Here is a 15,445-nt window from a genome sequence, read left to right as displayed (position 1 = left end):
GTGTCTTCGAATTATAAGGTAGGGAAGTTCAGTCACATTGGCTGGTAGCTTAGTCAAGAATCCCTGAATGTCTTGTGGAAGATTCAAAACATGTCCCTTGTAACCTCTTTGGCCGCCATGTTTACGATAAACACACATAATTGGGCAAGCTCTTGCAATAAGCATTTCTTCAATTTCTGTCAAGCCTTGCAATTCAAGTGGTACAGCACCTGGATCCATGTCATTTTCTTGGGAGAATAATTTGGGATTTCCTTTATCACGCTTGCATCTGAGGCATTGGAAATTAGGAACTGGTAAGGTTTGTTTTTTTGGCCAAGTCTCCTTACATGTGATGCACTGCTGGTGCTGAAAACTGTTCATCGTTGTATGAAAATTTGCCATTTCGTTTTGAACCCATTGTTGCTGATGTAAAGGCTGATCGGGATTTCTCCATCCATTGGAAAGATAATCATCTCTGTTTAGTTCCTGTTGCTGTTGCTGTAATTGTTGTTGTTGTCTACGCGTGGCACTATTTTCTCGAGCAGACTGTAATCGAATATTTCTCTCCTCCTCCGATTCTAACTGTAAGCGCGCTGCATCACTTTCCCTTCTTAATTGTAATCTATGCTGTCGCTGTTCAGTTGATTCTACTAAAAGTCTGTCTGTATAATTTTGTCTCAGTAATTGTAATCTCTGTATTCTTGTGTCCTCAGCTTCTGTTTGTATTCTGTCTGCTGTATTTTGTCGAAGTGTCTGTAATCGTGCAGTTCGTTGTTGTTCAGTTTCTGTTTGTATTCTGTCTGCTGTATTTTGTCGAAGTGTCTGTAATCGTGCAGTTCGTTGTTGTTCAGTTTCTGTTTGTATTCTGTCTGCTGTATTTTGTCGAAGTGTCTGTAATCGTGCAGTTCGTTGCTGTTCAGTTTCTGTTTGTATTCTGTCTGCTGTATTTTGTCGAAGTCTCTGTAATCGTGCAGTTCGTTGTTGTTCAGTTTCTGTTTGTATTCTGTCTGCTGTATTTTGTCGAAGTCTCTGTAATCGTGCAGTTCGTTGTTGTTCAGTTTCTGTTTGTATTATGTCTGCTGTATTTTGTCGAATTTGCTGTAATCTATGCTCTCGTTGTTCAAGGTTCTCGTTATTTAAGTATGTAGCTTGATGTGAGCTATGTAAATTTAATCTAAATTGCCTATCTTGTATTGATTCTAATGTTCTCCTACCTTGAGTGTATTCCCTTTGGTATCCCAGTCTCCTGTTTCTCTGCTCCTCTGTTTCCTCCTGTCTTGCCTGTCTTCTTTGAGCTAATAGCTGTTCTCTTTGCTCTGAAGTGCGTTGTTGTCTTCGCCTTCTGTTTCGTTCGCGATCAGCTTGAAGTCGCCGTTCACGTTGATCCGGAGTTTCGTTGGTATATCTCCCTCGAACATGATTTGTTGTCCCCTGGCGACCGACCTGTTCTTGTACGTCCTGTTCTGTTGAATTTCCAGTGGATTCTGAAGGAATTGCGGCCAGATTCAACATATTTTCTCACAGCTTGTTTTGTCACGGGCTCCTCCACAGAAAGCACAATAAAGAGTGCGCCCGCGAGTGGCCGGGGGCATAAATTATAGCCTCAGGCCACGTAACCGGTGATTTGTTATTGTTACCTAGTAACGGGCATGGCCGCGACACCCTCGTTTCCAGGGTCTACTCCGCTTTCAAGATGGCGGCTCTGTCTGGTTCGTAAAGAGGTATAAAGCGTTGGGAAGCGCGGGCTATTTTCAAAATCATCGACAAATTATTGGATAGTCGCATTTTGGACATTTATTTGAGGGCATTAAAAAAAAGAAGAACGAACGGCAGGAGGATTCGAACCCTCCGCCCGCGCGCCCCTGATGGCGATGAAAGGTTTATAGCCTGAATAGGCGTTGAGGGAGTATTATGTGGAAATCAGTCTTATTTTAATCCGAAAAGAAAAGCGATAAAAATGAAAGGCTCAGGATTTGAACCCCCCCGCCACCAAAAGGAAAAAAAAAAAAACCAAAAAAAAAAAACACCTAGCCGGATTCGAACCCCCGCCCTCAGTCCCGAAGATCTGATTTGAAGTTCGACGCCTTACACCATTAGGCCAGCAGCGCTTGGCCGTGTGACGTCATTTCCGCCAGACACCAAGCTCACAAATATATATATATATATATATATATATATATATGTGACCGTAAACTCCACACGAGATTTCATCCCGCCTGAGCCCTTTGAGGGACAAAATTATACACCCCGCTACGCTCGGCCTTCGGCCTCGCTTCGCGAGGAATAACCTATTTTTTTAAGTGGCCTCTGGTAATTATCCATTAAACACACTTTGAGTAAAACCACAAATTATTGTTTCTGTTTAAGAAATTTGAATTGAATTGATTGACGTTTTTCATTTTCTTTAGATTCTACATCCTCACCGAACCCTACTCCAGCACAACACTCATACAAGTTAGGATCTTCAGTTCTGCTGGATACTTTCAAGGTAGTTGCTATTTGATGGATGATTAAATTTTTCCTGCTATGTTTGTGGTGCCTTTGTAGTGATGTGGATGGGTAGGAAAGCTAGCCTAGAACAGTAGCAGATGGAGAGCAAAGTCACCAATGGTCCATGCTCCACTAAGGGCCTGACCCCAGTTGTTCAAAGGGTGGATGATGCTATCCTCTTAAATCACTATCCAGTAAATAGTATAAAATCCTCACTGCATACTCATTACCTCTTCGCATAAGATTAAGTTATGGGAAGAGTTCACGACTGCTGAGGCAATAGGCATGCGACGAGGATAAAACGTGAAAATTCTGTCTACCGCCACCAGGGGAGGTGGGTGGGTCGCGAAAGTTGGCCGTCGTGCCGGAGTACCGTTAAAATGACCATGTTTCAAGTGAAATGACAGGATTTATACCCTTAGACCGCAAAGCATCAACACTGCAACAAGCATGCGCCAAAACGAAGGAATTCGAGCATATAACTAAAACTTCTGCTATGAGCTAATTAATTATGCAGTGAGAATAGTGAAGTTTGCTGTTTCAACACTAGATCTATAACAATTTATTTGGTGGATAGCATTATCCACCCTTTGAACAACTGGGTGCTGAGTTTCAGTGAGTGTGGAGGGGTAGGGAAGTATAGGGGCAACTGCCATTTGTGTTTGACGCTAGAGACAAAGCAAACTTGGATGTCAAAGGCATCTGCGCCACTCAATGTTACTTATTTACAGGGTTTTCATTAAGAATTGTAATAGCAGGAGAATAGTGTTATTTAACCGGAGAATGATTTCTAAAGGTTCTGCATCTTAATAGAAAAATAGGTGCAGGCCTTTGAAATTTAGCCGGAGAATTCTACGTAGTAGCGGGAGAATTCTCCGATCTCCGATGCCTAATGAACACCCTGATTTAGCATCCAAAGAAGGTGTTCCTAACTCCAAGTAGTCGAGACAGCACATGCCAATCACGCTATGCCTTGCATAAATTAAAATTTTGTGTCTGTACTCTTATTGATGATAAAAATTTGCCAATCAGCGTGCAAGAATTCACTCAATTATTGAAAAACTCTTATATTGATGTTGGTGCTTTATGATTATTATTATTATTTTAATAAACATTACATAGCTTAATACAGTTTGTGACATTTTTTTCAGGCACATGAGATGGTTCGATGTGAGATTCTTCAGCAAATCCTCAACAGAGTAATCACCAAGGCAACAACACCTGTCCACCATTATATTGGTGAGAGGGACTAAAATATTAAACAAATTATTTCCCACTTGGTGATACAATAATTGACCAGAAATCAGAGTAGGTTTAGCCGTTCAGTACTTCCTAGTTTGATAAATACTTGGAAGAGACTTTTTTTTAATAGCTAGTGAGTTGCAGTGTTGCCAGACTCCAGATCAAAATGTACAGTCATCAATGTTTGGCCAATGTCATCTTGTGTCATTGGGCAAGTCACTTGAGTGCCACGATGCCTCTCCATTTAAATTATCTTAATAAAGATTCCTTTATATAATTATCACTCAGTAATTTATTTTGATGTCATAAATGCTTGTTTTGCAGATCTCTTGGCCAGTACAGTTTCTTCAGCACCACATGTCTTGTTAGAGTCATTACCAAGGGTTAGGTCTTGTTACTGTTAAGCTTGAAGCAATTTCTAGAGCAAAGTACCCTCAAAGAATTGTCTTTTTACTTAGATAGCCACTAAGCTATCTGACTTGTAAGTAACTATTGGATAAACTGCCAGGACTCTCTTACTTCTTTGCACTCTGTTCTTTGGAGATGCACATTCAGTCAACTCTATCAGTTACAATACATACATTGTTCTCAATTTTATTCAACTTAGAGTGCTTGTTTTCATTTTTTCCGCCAATGTTCATATAACTTTGTATTGTACAGTTGAACCTCACGTTTGGGACCTGAAAAAGTGCCTGCTTAGGAAAGGTGTCTGCTTATTGAAGGTCAAAAATGTTGTGTTTTATGTGGCTGGAATCATGACTAAGTGTCAACTTGTGGAAAGTTCCCACCTACGGGACAATTTGAGCAAAGATTTGAATGTTTTACTACAGATTTGACTGTATTACTACAAGAAGGCCTAACACACTCCCAACGCTTTCTTGTTAACTTGGTAGAGCACAGCACCAGTGTTGCAAAGGTCATAACTCTACTTTAACTTGCAAATCTTTTTAACTTTGCCAGGTAAAGGAGGCTCTAGACTATCTGTCTTTTTTACCACCAAAGTCAGCAGAGGGTTTTCTTAAAGCCATCCAGGTACGAGCACTTGCTCATTCTTTAACACTTTACTTTTCTGCTTTTTCGTTTAACTAACTTTAAGTAAATATCTTCCACTTATTTAACAGCCCCTGTTGAAGATCAGCTTGTCCTTAAGGGATTCTCTCATTCTAGTGTTACGAAAAGCCATGTTCTCAAGGTAAAAATGTTCATGTCATGGAGATATAAAATTATATAATTTACATGTATATATATATATATGAAGTCTGTATACATGTTTATGTGGGAAGCTTACATGTTAAGTGGTGCAACATTTTATTTAACAAAGGCAGGTCATATGTATATGAATGAAAATGTAAGGCAATGATACTCTTAACCCACCACAGCTATTACAGCAAGGTGCCCAAAAGTGTGACCACTTTTAATTTATTCACATTCTTTCGTGTAGATTTAATCCAATCAGAAGTCAACTGCAAGCTATCCACGGCTTTTGATTGGATTAAATCTGCATGAAAGAATGTGAATAAATTAAAAGTGGTCACACTTTTGGGCGCCTTGCTGTAATAGTGAAGAAAAGTCATGGATATAAATATTTTGAAGCATTTTTGTACTGAAATTTAAACAGAATCTTCTTTCAGGTTATCCTCCCTAGTAAATGTATACCACAGCTTATTACTGACTATTTGTAACCATGCCCCATACTAATTACTAGCCACAACCTATTTTTTTTTTTTCAGACAAGTTGATGCACGCAAGATTGCAGTAACAGGATTTCTCCTTATCCTTAAACATTTCAAGGTACAAAAAAGCAGTTGTAAATAAAAAAAAATAACCACTGTTGTTGAAAAAAGAAAAAGAAAAACTTTAAAATACATTACCTCTTTTGCTCTTGGTTCCTAGAGTAAGGGACAACACAGTGGGAAGTAAAGATCTTCAACACAAAAACTATAAATTTCCAAGCATAGGTCCTAAGATTTATTTCAAGGCCGTGCCTTTTTTTCTGGTGCTTAGTGCTAGGTTTAGGAGAAGAGGAAAACATTCTTATGATCAGTTGTACGTCAGGGATTTCTGTAAGTGATAACCCTGTATCTATTCTTGCAGATTTTAGGGGGAGGTATCTCATCAAGTCAGCCTGCTAGTCAACTGAGCCAGCCGTTATCACATTCCAGTCAGATCCAGGTGGATGTGCATGTCAGAGGTGGTGGTGTTGGGAATGAAGCACTATGCCTAGAGATACTAGGTAAATTAAACATGCTAAAAAGTCCTATGGTAAAAGAAAACATTTGTTACAGAACAATAGAACTGTTGAAAGTGTCATCATTGTTTTTGAATCGTGAATAGCACATTGTATGTGCCCTAATCTGAGGCTTAAATTTGTGAGACAATTAGTTCTAAGCATCTTTCTCTATTTATCTAAAGGAAACCTACGGAGGTGTCTCACTCAGCAAGCAGATGTAAGAGTTCAACTTTATGAGGTACACTTCTCTCTGGATAATGGATCCCTTGAGTGAGATCATTAGTCATAATAATCATTATTGGTGCTATATAATGTATATCGTCCTAACATGATTGGGATTATACTGACCTAGATTTAGGCCCTTCGTCATTTTTGTATGGACCTCTCTGTGTTTGGCCAGTCTATACTACTACAATGTACTTCTAAGCATGCCCTTGCACCTGTAAAAGATATCTTTGTGCGGTTAAATAACACTTACTTCACTTTTCACATTAGAAGCTCAACTCACTGATCAATTTTTATCTAAACTTTTCATAACATACCTTTAAGAAGTCAAAGCTGACTGTGATAGTTTAACTCTATTACTTCAACTGATTGATAAAACTTGTGTACCTTTGGTTTCTTCAACTCATATTTTTATCATTTTTTTAGGGTTTATTCCATGTGCTATGTAGGAACCCTCAGTTACAACAGCCAATTTTAGAAATGTTTAATAATCAGGTTAGTTTTTATTCTGTTGTTACTTTTGTTGCTCAGTTCTTTTAGTGCAGTTTTTGTCATCACAAACTTATGATTAATGTGATCAAGAAATAATTGCATTCTTGCATACTGAATTGAGTTTTATAACTGGCTTGCCCTGCAAATTTGATGAATTTAATGAAAAACAGTAACAAAGTGTAGTGATGTCTTTTCTTCACTATTTTATGCCAACTTGCAGTTATATTAGTGACGGGAAACATTAAATGTTTGCACACAGTGTCAGGGCTTGAAAAAAAATCTTGTCTTGTTGTCCAAGACAAGAAGAATTTCCTACCTGGCAAGTATTTTTTCCTACTTACTTGCCTGATGGGCAGAGATGCAGACAAGTAATGATCTGCTGACTAAAAATCATAAAAAGTAAACTAAGGCAAGCACGCAACTGTCCTGGGCAAGTAAAATTTGACTGCTGCTTGTCCCAACCACAGGCTTGAATTCACTTTCTTTTTTAGCCCTGTCATTTTTTTAAATTGTTAACACTACGTCTTTTATATGTTCTCAGTTTCAAAAATATTTTGAGTCGGATGAAGGTGTTAATCCTCCAGTCAAATTGGAACCATGTTTGTCAGCAGCAGGAGACCAGGTCTACCTAACAGAGCCACTGGTAAGAAGGTTTCTATCTTTCTTTCATTGAGAATGATTTTTTGTGCAATGTTTGGTTGCTGAAAGTAGTTGTTCACCTACATTTTAGGCTCACTTGCTGTGCCATCTACTGCACTCAATGGCAAAGTGTATTGAACGTCACAACCAAGATGAAAATGAAGAGAATGGTTAGTGAATGAGTTTGTTAGGAATTGTTTAACATTTAACTTCTTATTGACAGAGCAAACAGCTAATAATAGCCAGGAGTCAATATTCTGGAGGTTGTTGGGGGGGGGGGAGCTTAACAGAGGGAGGGGGGACTTATTTCAAACCATATACCAGTTAGGATACTTAAGAGAAATGAAGCGGTCTTCTTAATGTTTTAGTACTGTTTGGTAACACAAAATATAAACGTGGTGGATGAACAACTTTTAAAAAGTGAAGCTACCTTTTTTGTTCAAAAATTGTTGTGATTATCCATTTGCTCTAGGGAGAGGAGGGATGCTAAATAGAGAGGGGTACCAATTAAAATGTTTCTTCCATAGGAGGCTTAAAAGAGCTTTGAATGAATCTGAAAATGTATGATGGGTGTCATTCTATAGAATGCAAAATACCTGATCTAGATCCTTTCAAGCAAGAACTTGCCACTGCTACAGTGATGTTTTTATAATCACTGTCACAAAGGTGGTATTGTGCTCAGGATTTATTTTTTTGTTGCAACATCAAAAAGATTGACTAAAGAGAAGTTGCTTTCTTTGGTGAAAGTATTGTTTGAAAAAGGTAATAATTCAAAAACAGATCATTTAAAAAGTAATGTTGATTTGCCATTGTTATTTACAGTATTTTGATATTTTTGTGTTTCAGAATCTATGGAGCATATTCTGAATGAACTTGAGGATCTATTTCAGTCACTTGTGCGAAGGATGAACAAATCTGAAATGGAAGACTTTGAGCTGGTAAATTGTTGTATATAATTTATCAACATTAGCAAAACCTTAACGGCAAGTAGAAAAAGTATTTTACTCAGAAGCCATGAATTCAAATTAAAAGAAAAGACTGATAGCCATTTCCTCTCCTAAATTTTTTGTGCATTCAACAATTGCCAAGCGAGGAGAGAGACTGTATACAGCCTAAATGAGACCTACAAGAAGCTAGGTTGTCAGGAGGCTTTGTTTGGCTAACCATGTCAAACACCCACACACACACAAAAAAAAACATCTACATTTGTTTAATGCAGATTATAAAATTGCTCTTTATACTCTTAATTATTGTAAGATACCCAATGATACTCAATAATTTGTTAAGTGTGCTTACTTGTCTTAACTTCGGTCTTACCTGTTCCAGGATAAGTCTGCAGACTTTTCTCTGGCCTCAAGTGTTGGTATCAAGAATAACATTCTCGCTCTTTTGGTTCTTGGAGTTTATGAGGTGTATACTCAATTTCCATGATTTTTTTTTTGTTGGTCAGAAAATGTATTTACTTTAAAGTAACAAACTTACATTGTGTGTGAACAAAAGCCTATCATAATGTTTGAGTGGAATGAAGAACATAAATAAGCAGCTGTTTCATCACAGTTACTTTGCGAACTACACCTTTTATTAATCAGTATAAAAAATTTGCTCAATTCATTTTCTTATACCAATGTAAAAGTACATGTATTTGTACCGGTGGTATTTTTTTGTTTTGTTTTCTGCTTGTGTTGTCCACTAGCTTTGATTATTTCTTAAAAACAGAGCACCCAACTTCAAAAAAAAAAAAAAAAAGATCTAAAACTGTCATATTTTTAAAACTGAAGATTTTGCTTGTATAGGTTTTGTTGGAGTACAGCTTTGCGGAAGGAGAATTAAGGTAAGTGTAAAATACTATTGATTTAAGTTCTTCAGTGAAATCCAGTGTTAGTAATGTGTGCCTTTTTAGGGATATTGAATGGTCTTTGTGAGCATTTTTTTTGTTACTTTTTGTGTTCTTATTTTTGTTTCTCTTGCTCAATTGAAATATTGTGTTAAGTTCTGTTTAAGTGGGAAGAATGGTATGATTGTTATGCAATAGTTGTTGATTTTTTTTATCAAGCCCCTAGTTGTATTAAAGAAACTGCAAGAAGTGTAAGGCATAAAGAGTTAACAAAACAAAAAAGCAGTTTACATTGCCCCTTCAATTTTTATTTTTGTTCTTATGGTTATAGTGCTGAATCAGTTGAAGAAACTTTGCAGTTATTTGGAAATTATCACCAACTGTCTGAGATATTGAAGGAGAAAGCAAACACTGCTGGTAAGGTTCTCCTCCAATTCCAAATATTTGCTTTTCCTATTTAACCAGTAAAGGGTAAATGAACACAGATGTTCATCCTCGCAGCAAAGATAAGATATGTGACACCTAACAGAATTAAAAGTCCAGTGTATGACATTCCTCAATTTACACTTCAAATCAACAATACTGCCTTCTCTTAGCATGTCATCACGTATAACTTGTTAAAACAAAAGGTCATCCCAATCATATGCATTTTATATATCTGCTAAAACAACAGTTTTAAATAATAACAAAAAAAAGATACAATAACAAAAAAGAGATAAAAAGAAATAGAAACCTCTTGCAGGAATTATATAAACTATTGATTAATACCTTTGGATCTGTTGTGGTTCAATTTTATCCTTTATACAATTTGGTATTTTCCTTTGTTCAGGTGTATGGAAACAAAGGAAAATGCCAAATTGTACCAAGGGTTTAAAAATTGAACCACAACATATTCACTATTATTTTATTCCAGATCTTCTGACAGGACTAGATCTGGCACAAGATCTAAGAATGAAAGCGCAATAAGATTTCACGCGGAAACAACAGACCATGACATTCACCCAGATTAGATAGAAATTTTAGAAAGAAATGTCAACAATAGGCAACAACGCCTATTCCTAGAAGCGTTACATTCTATCCAGGACATTAACTGTGTGAATGAGCATGTGCATTTCCCACAAGTTTATTTAACATTGGGGACATCCCTAGAGACCGGCGGTGTATAAAAACTTATTATGCAAAAACTGAATCAATTTTAACTCTGATGAAGGTAACAGAGAGTTACCGAAAATTCAGATTTATACGTTTTTTACCACCTTTTTAAACCGATTTTAAGATCAGATACAAACCAGATTTTTTATAAAGACTATATCTTACTTTATCTAGAGTGCATAATATACCCTCCTTTCTTCTTTGCCCTTTGTTGTTATTGTATTTGTTAGTAGTGTAAGTATTGATTGTACTGTATGTCATGAAAGCATCATACTTTAAGCAGTATAGAAACTGTAACTTACTACAGTAACCATCTGTTGCTTGTCTTCATTGTAGGTAAAAAAGGGCGCTCCACAGCTGGAAAGCAAGGAGCTAAAAGCATGCTGTCACTTGAATGCTCTGCATCTTTGTTAAGAGCCCTGTTCAGGTAATATTTTTTACTTGTTAGTTCTTTGGGAACAGTACATGTTCATGTAGTTCGTGGTGTATATGCATGAAGGGTGATGGCTGTAAGAGAAGTAGTGTTGTAAAAGAGTAGTTTGTAGTGTTCCAAAAGCACCTTCTTATTTATCATTGCTTATTTCTCTTAGGCCCCCACCCAAATATAATCTTAGGAATTTAGTGATGAGCTTTTACTTGGTTATCTGCCTTGTAATTCAAAAGCCACACTAGGTGACCATTCCGGCTATTACCTGTTCTGCACCAAAACTTTGGAATGCACTACCATTTGACATAAAAAGAACCAGCACTGTTAGTATTTTGAAAGCCAAGATAAAACTCACCTTTTTCATCAAGCATTTTTATCAAAGTTGTTTTTGAACTATCGTAATTTTTCTTTAAATTGTAACTAATTTTTAACTTTGTATCCTTTTAATTCCGTTTTTAATCTTGTCATGTGCATTTGCGTCATATGACAATTCACAAAGATCGATTTTATTTGATGTCACATCTGACTGTGTGGATACTCCTTGTGTACTGGCAAATTGTTTTTTAGTGACACAGCTCCAAGTCACCAACAAAGTTTAACAGCACTGAGAGGCTCAAGAGATCTTGTCAAGTACGCTGTAAATACAGCTCTTCAAAAACTCAAGGAGGTATGAATTGGTTGTCCATATCATAATTTTTCAGTGTAATATGTGGTGAAACTTTATCATCAAAAGTTTTATTTAAAGTTACTTTATCATAACCAAAGCTCCAAAAATACTTGAGAAAGCTAGCAGTTTTCAAAGTGCTGAAACTATAAAAAAAAATCCCAGAGACTTTGAATGTACATGAACCAAGTGGAATGTAAAAACATGTGAAGCAGTATTCTTTAGAGGTTAAATGTGTAATCACTTATTGAAAACACCCATGTACAGATGTGAATTACATTAAAGCGGGAACATGTAAATAGTTCTTTTGTCCCTGATTTTGAATAATTGTTATTTTAGATCAATGACAGTGGATGTTGTTTTGGACCTGGTGGTTCCAACAAGGAGAATATTTACAAACACTGTTGTACTATTGGAAGGTATTCAATGCATTTTATACTTGTATATTTGAGGGGGTTATTTCCAAAAATATACTCTCATACACATAAAATGTCACCCTTGAACAATTTGCCTAGAAAACTACATTTTTTAAACTTCCATCATTTTCGACATGAATTCTTCAAATCTGGTCCATAATTTGGTAGCAGGTAAGTTACATGGCTCCTGCTGCAAAGCGACTATTATTACTTAACATGGATCTAAAAAGTTAAAATGTAACAATTGACTTTGGTTGCAGTAGATACAGCTGTAGCAGTCTAGGAGATGACTAAATGGATTTAAAAAAGTTCAAAACAGTTTAAACAGCATTTTGCATGATCATTTACATCTACATGAATGATCTGATAATGTTTAAGAGCTATCAAAGAGTTTCCAATTCTTCTCTACAATAAAGAAAGTAACATATGCAGCATAACACAACGAGCTTACATCATGTTATCTTTAAAAACTTCCCTTTTAACGATGGAATACAATCTTAAATATATTTATTGATTTCTAGAGTGCTCTGGAAGCATTTGAGTGGGGAGAGTTGTTTACAGGAAGAGCAAGACAAGAAAGAAAAGGTACAAACTTCATTAATAATATGAAGAGATAAAATTATTGTTTTGAAACTCTGCCTCAAATTGTAAGCCTGGCAAATACGCACCAGGAGGGGGCAAATGGTTGTCGACTTTTCCACGTAAATATGTAAAATATATATCAACCAAAGTGAAAATTGCAAAAAAGTATCAACTGTGTGTGTTTGGGGGAAGGGGGGGGGGGGGGCTGTTGGGTGCATATCACAAATCATAAGAAGAATATTAAGATAAGCAGGATGGTTTACCAACTTTTGGGATACTTTGTGTGATAAAAGTCAAGAAACGAGCTTGCAAAAATGAGGTTCATGCAATTAACCATCATCAAACTTGGCACTATCTTACTTAGGGTAAGAAAGTCAACAGTTTGTGTGTGGAAGGATTCTGCTTGGTGGTTAACATCATGTGCTGCCAGTTTGTTCAAAAGCTGCATCACTTCATGAATGTGATAGGTGAGTTAGAAGCTGTTATTCTCCTAGTCCTGTATAATTTTGTGGGTGTCATTCATTTGGATCAGTCAGTTAGTTTAACTATAGTAATTAATTAGATTTATTGTATATACATATATATATATATTATTTTTTTAATTTAAGATTTTTATCGCCATTCTTTTTAGTTTTTAGGGTTGCGCCCCGCATGGGTTACTATTTTCCCGTTCGCAATTCCTTTTTGGTCCTTTTCGTTTTCCTCTTTTATTTGTAAAATTTTAAATTTTAAGACCAATAAAGTTGATAGACAACTATTGAGTTGTTGTTTTTTAGACACAAGTCAGAATGGTGATGGAGGAGCAACAGATGATGCTGCAACCAACCAAGAAGATGTTTACTCACAAATAAAGAAATTCCAGGTTTGTTTTCGCAAGGACATGAATAATGCCACTGGTCGACCTTTTAACTCATAAGTATTTCCATATGGCACTTTTTGACCTTCTTTAATAGGCCATTTCCGAGTTACCCTTTGCCTCTGTTTCAAAACGAATCCACATGAGAACCATTCAAATGAAAAGGAGTTTGATTTGCATGAAAATGGACCTGTAGGTGAAACTCATTTTCATTTGAATGGTTTCGCACGTAGACTCGTTTTAAAACAGAGGTAAAGATTAACTCGGAAATGGCCTATTAATGTTGGTCCATTTCCCCAACATTTTGCAAGCCGATTGTCTTGAAAAGATAGGCTCACCAACAGCAAAAAAAATTGTTCTCTACCCCTAAATGTAGAGTGTTTGATCTGATAGTGAGCTCAAACTTTGTTAAACAGTCAAGCATTTTAGATGCAGGTTTACGTTAAAAATTTTAAGGCTCTTTCTTAGCAATTTTTTTACATTTCTTCTCTGCCACCTGTTCATTTTTATCTTTCAGGCTCAAACATTATCCTTTTGTACTAAGCTACCTTAAGGGTTTTATTTGCTAAATAATGTGCTTCCACATGCAGATTCATGAACAAACAAGTATTTGGTGTAGATTTTTACTTTATTGATTCATGTATCAATCTATTTTTCTCTAAATTTTATGTTGCAGCGTTTAATTGTCAGTATTATATCCTCGCCTGATGAGGACAGTGACATAAGTCTAAAGGACAGTCAGTCACTTGTAAATGTCATCTCGCTGTTAGCACATCATTTGGAAGCAGATGGACCACAGGTAACAACTTAGAAGTGTGCTATTCGTGTCCAAGGTGAACAAAACAGGCACTCATTTATCTTTGCAGAGACTGTTTACCATTTGGGTAGTGGGTCTTCCTTAAAGATTCCAACCACAGTATGTTAGTCAAAGCACCTTGTCACGTACCAGCAGGTTTTACAATGTGCAAGTTATAAAATACAAACAAATCTGACTGGAAATGAGATGTAATTGTTATTAATAAAGGACAAAAAAAGACCTGTGGAAGTATTTTTTGTCTTTTAAGTGAATGTTATTTTATGAAGTCAGCCAACTTTACAAATACAGGTAGGGAAAGACTACTAATTAGCATAAGGGCTGGTGGTAGTTGTAATTGATTATCTTGATCTAAAAAAACATATCAGTGGGACATGTGATCCATATATAAATGAATTTTATTGTAATGTGTTTCCTAAATTTCAGTTTAGTCAGTTACAAGCCTGGGCACAGAGAATTTGTACAGATCACAATGTTGGTAAGAAAGAAACACAATCTGTTTTAACGACAAGGTCTGTCATCAAAAGATTTATTAGAATCTCCACATTCCAAAATAAAATAAAGTTCACAATCAATTCAGGGGAAAAACATTGACATACAATGTAGTTAATGTGTGTAGCAGGGTTTTTGCAACTATACATTATTTTTCATGCAACCCATTCATCCTTAAAATGAATAGTTTGAATCATGCCAATAGAGTGGTTTCATTTAACCTGTGAAACAACATCTAACAATTTTTGCTTAATAGCCAAAAACTAAACAAACAAAAAACAATGGAATTAGTGTCTAATATAGTAGTGTGTAATTAGTGTCTAACTGTGTAGTAACTATTTTACGGGTTGAGTAAAATCACGCTACTAGAAACAAAAAGAGAGCGCCAATAAAATTAATGAGAATTCAAATTTTTTATAAATGATTGTTCAACTGTGAGATTTTATGGTGGTCTGGACCCACGTAGTGTTAATTGGATCTGTTTGGATAAAGTGGTCAGTGGCCTGGTAATACTGTTATTATTGTACTGTTATTATACTGTTTTTATTTACTTGACTCTTCTTTGTTCACAGATGATCCTTCACTTACTAAGTCTCTGATGTCCCTGTTTTATTCTTTAACATTCCAGTGTAAAACAAGCGCAGGTTTGGTAAGGACAAAATCAGCAATTCTCTCTTAAAAATTAGACTTCAAGTAGGTTTGCAGTTGTGAAACAGTTCTAAAGTGTTTATAATAAGTCAAGCCTTTAGTCTAGGGTTCCAGACAGCTAGAGCATATCCCTGCAGGTTTCTTTTCATTTCAAGGGGAGAGTTAACCTCCTTTACGCACACTTTGCAGACTTTGCAAAGAAACATCCAGTTTCGAAAGCATCTTCAGAAATGGTATAAAGAGAAGTATCACTCAATGGTGGA

The 15,445-nt window shown here is 36.2% G+C and overlaps 1 protein-coding gene across 1 annotated transcript in view; it reads left to right on the top strand.

The window, feature by feature from the left end:
• LOC144642993 (Fanconi anemia group I protein-like) overlaps nucleotides 1–15,445 on the top strand; it is a 61,959-nt gene that overhangs the window by 35,551 nt on the left and 10,963 nt on the right. Inside the window, exons 17-40 of the mRNA XM_078502110.1 lie at nucleotides 2,388–2,467; nucleotides 3,621–3,708; nucleotides 4,036–4,094; nucleotides 4,672–4,743; nucleotides 4,833–4,903; nucleotides 5,442–5,502; nucleotides 5,806–5,944; nucleotides 6,124–6,179; nucleotides 6,593–6,661; nucleotides 7,200–7,301; nucleotides 7,389–7,467; nucleotides 8,144–8,235; nucleotides 8,624–8,707; nucleotides 9,091–9,128; nucleotides 9,463–9,548; nucleotides 10,620–10,710; nucleotides 11,278–11,377; nucleotides 11,714–11,793; nucleotides 12,312–12,375; nucleotides 12,737–12,839; nucleotides 13,149–13,234; nucleotides 13,905–14,027; nucleotides 14,469–14,520; nucleotides 15,107–15,183. Of these exons, the coding sequence (XP_078358236.1) occupies nucleotides 2,388–2,467; nucleotides 3,621–3,708; nucleotides 4,036–4,094; nucleotides 4,672–4,743; nucleotides 4,833–4,903; nucleotides 5,442–5,502; nucleotides 5,806–5,944; nucleotides 6,124–6,179; nucleotides 6,593–6,661; nucleotides 7,200–7,301; nucleotides 7,389–7,467; nucleotides 8,144–8,235; nucleotides 8,624–8,707; nucleotides 9,091–9,128; nucleotides 9,463–9,548; nucleotides 10,620–10,710; nucleotides 11,278–11,377; nucleotides 11,714–11,793; nucleotides 12,312–12,375; nucleotides 12,737–12,839; nucleotides 13,149–13,234; nucleotides 13,905–14,027; nucleotides 14,469–14,520; nucleotides 15,107–15,183 (1,952 nt within the window). The remainder of the gene's footprint in view (nucleotides 1–2,387; nucleotides 2,468–3,620; nucleotides 3,709–4,035; nucleotides 4,095–4,671; nucleotides 4,744–4,832; nucleotides 4,904–5,441; nucleotides 5,503–5,805; nucleotides 5,945–6,123; nucleotides 6,180–6,592; nucleotides 6,662–7,199; nucleotides 7,302–7,388; nucleotides 7,468–8,143; nucleotides 8,236–8,623; nucleotides 8,708–9,090; nucleotides 9,129–9,462; nucleotides 9,549–10,619; nucleotides 10,711–11,277; nucleotides 11,378–11,713; nucleotides 11,794–12,311; nucleotides 12,376–12,736; nucleotides 12,840–13,148; nucleotides 13,235–13,904; nucleotides 14,028–14,468; nucleotides 14,521–15,106; nucleotides 15,184–15,445) is intronic.

Source organism: Oculina patagonica, chromosome 2 (genome assembly GCF_052425735.1).
Source record: "Oculina patagonica isolate OP01 chromosome 2, crgOcupat, whole genome shotgun sequence".
Taxonomy (NCBI): domain Eukaryota; kingdom Metazoa; phylum Cnidaria; class Anthozoa; order Scleractinia; family Oculinidae; genus Oculina; species Oculina patagonica.
The sequence above is the reverse complement of the archived record's forward strand: the minus strand, read 5'-3'. Positions and strand labels throughout refer to the sequence as shown.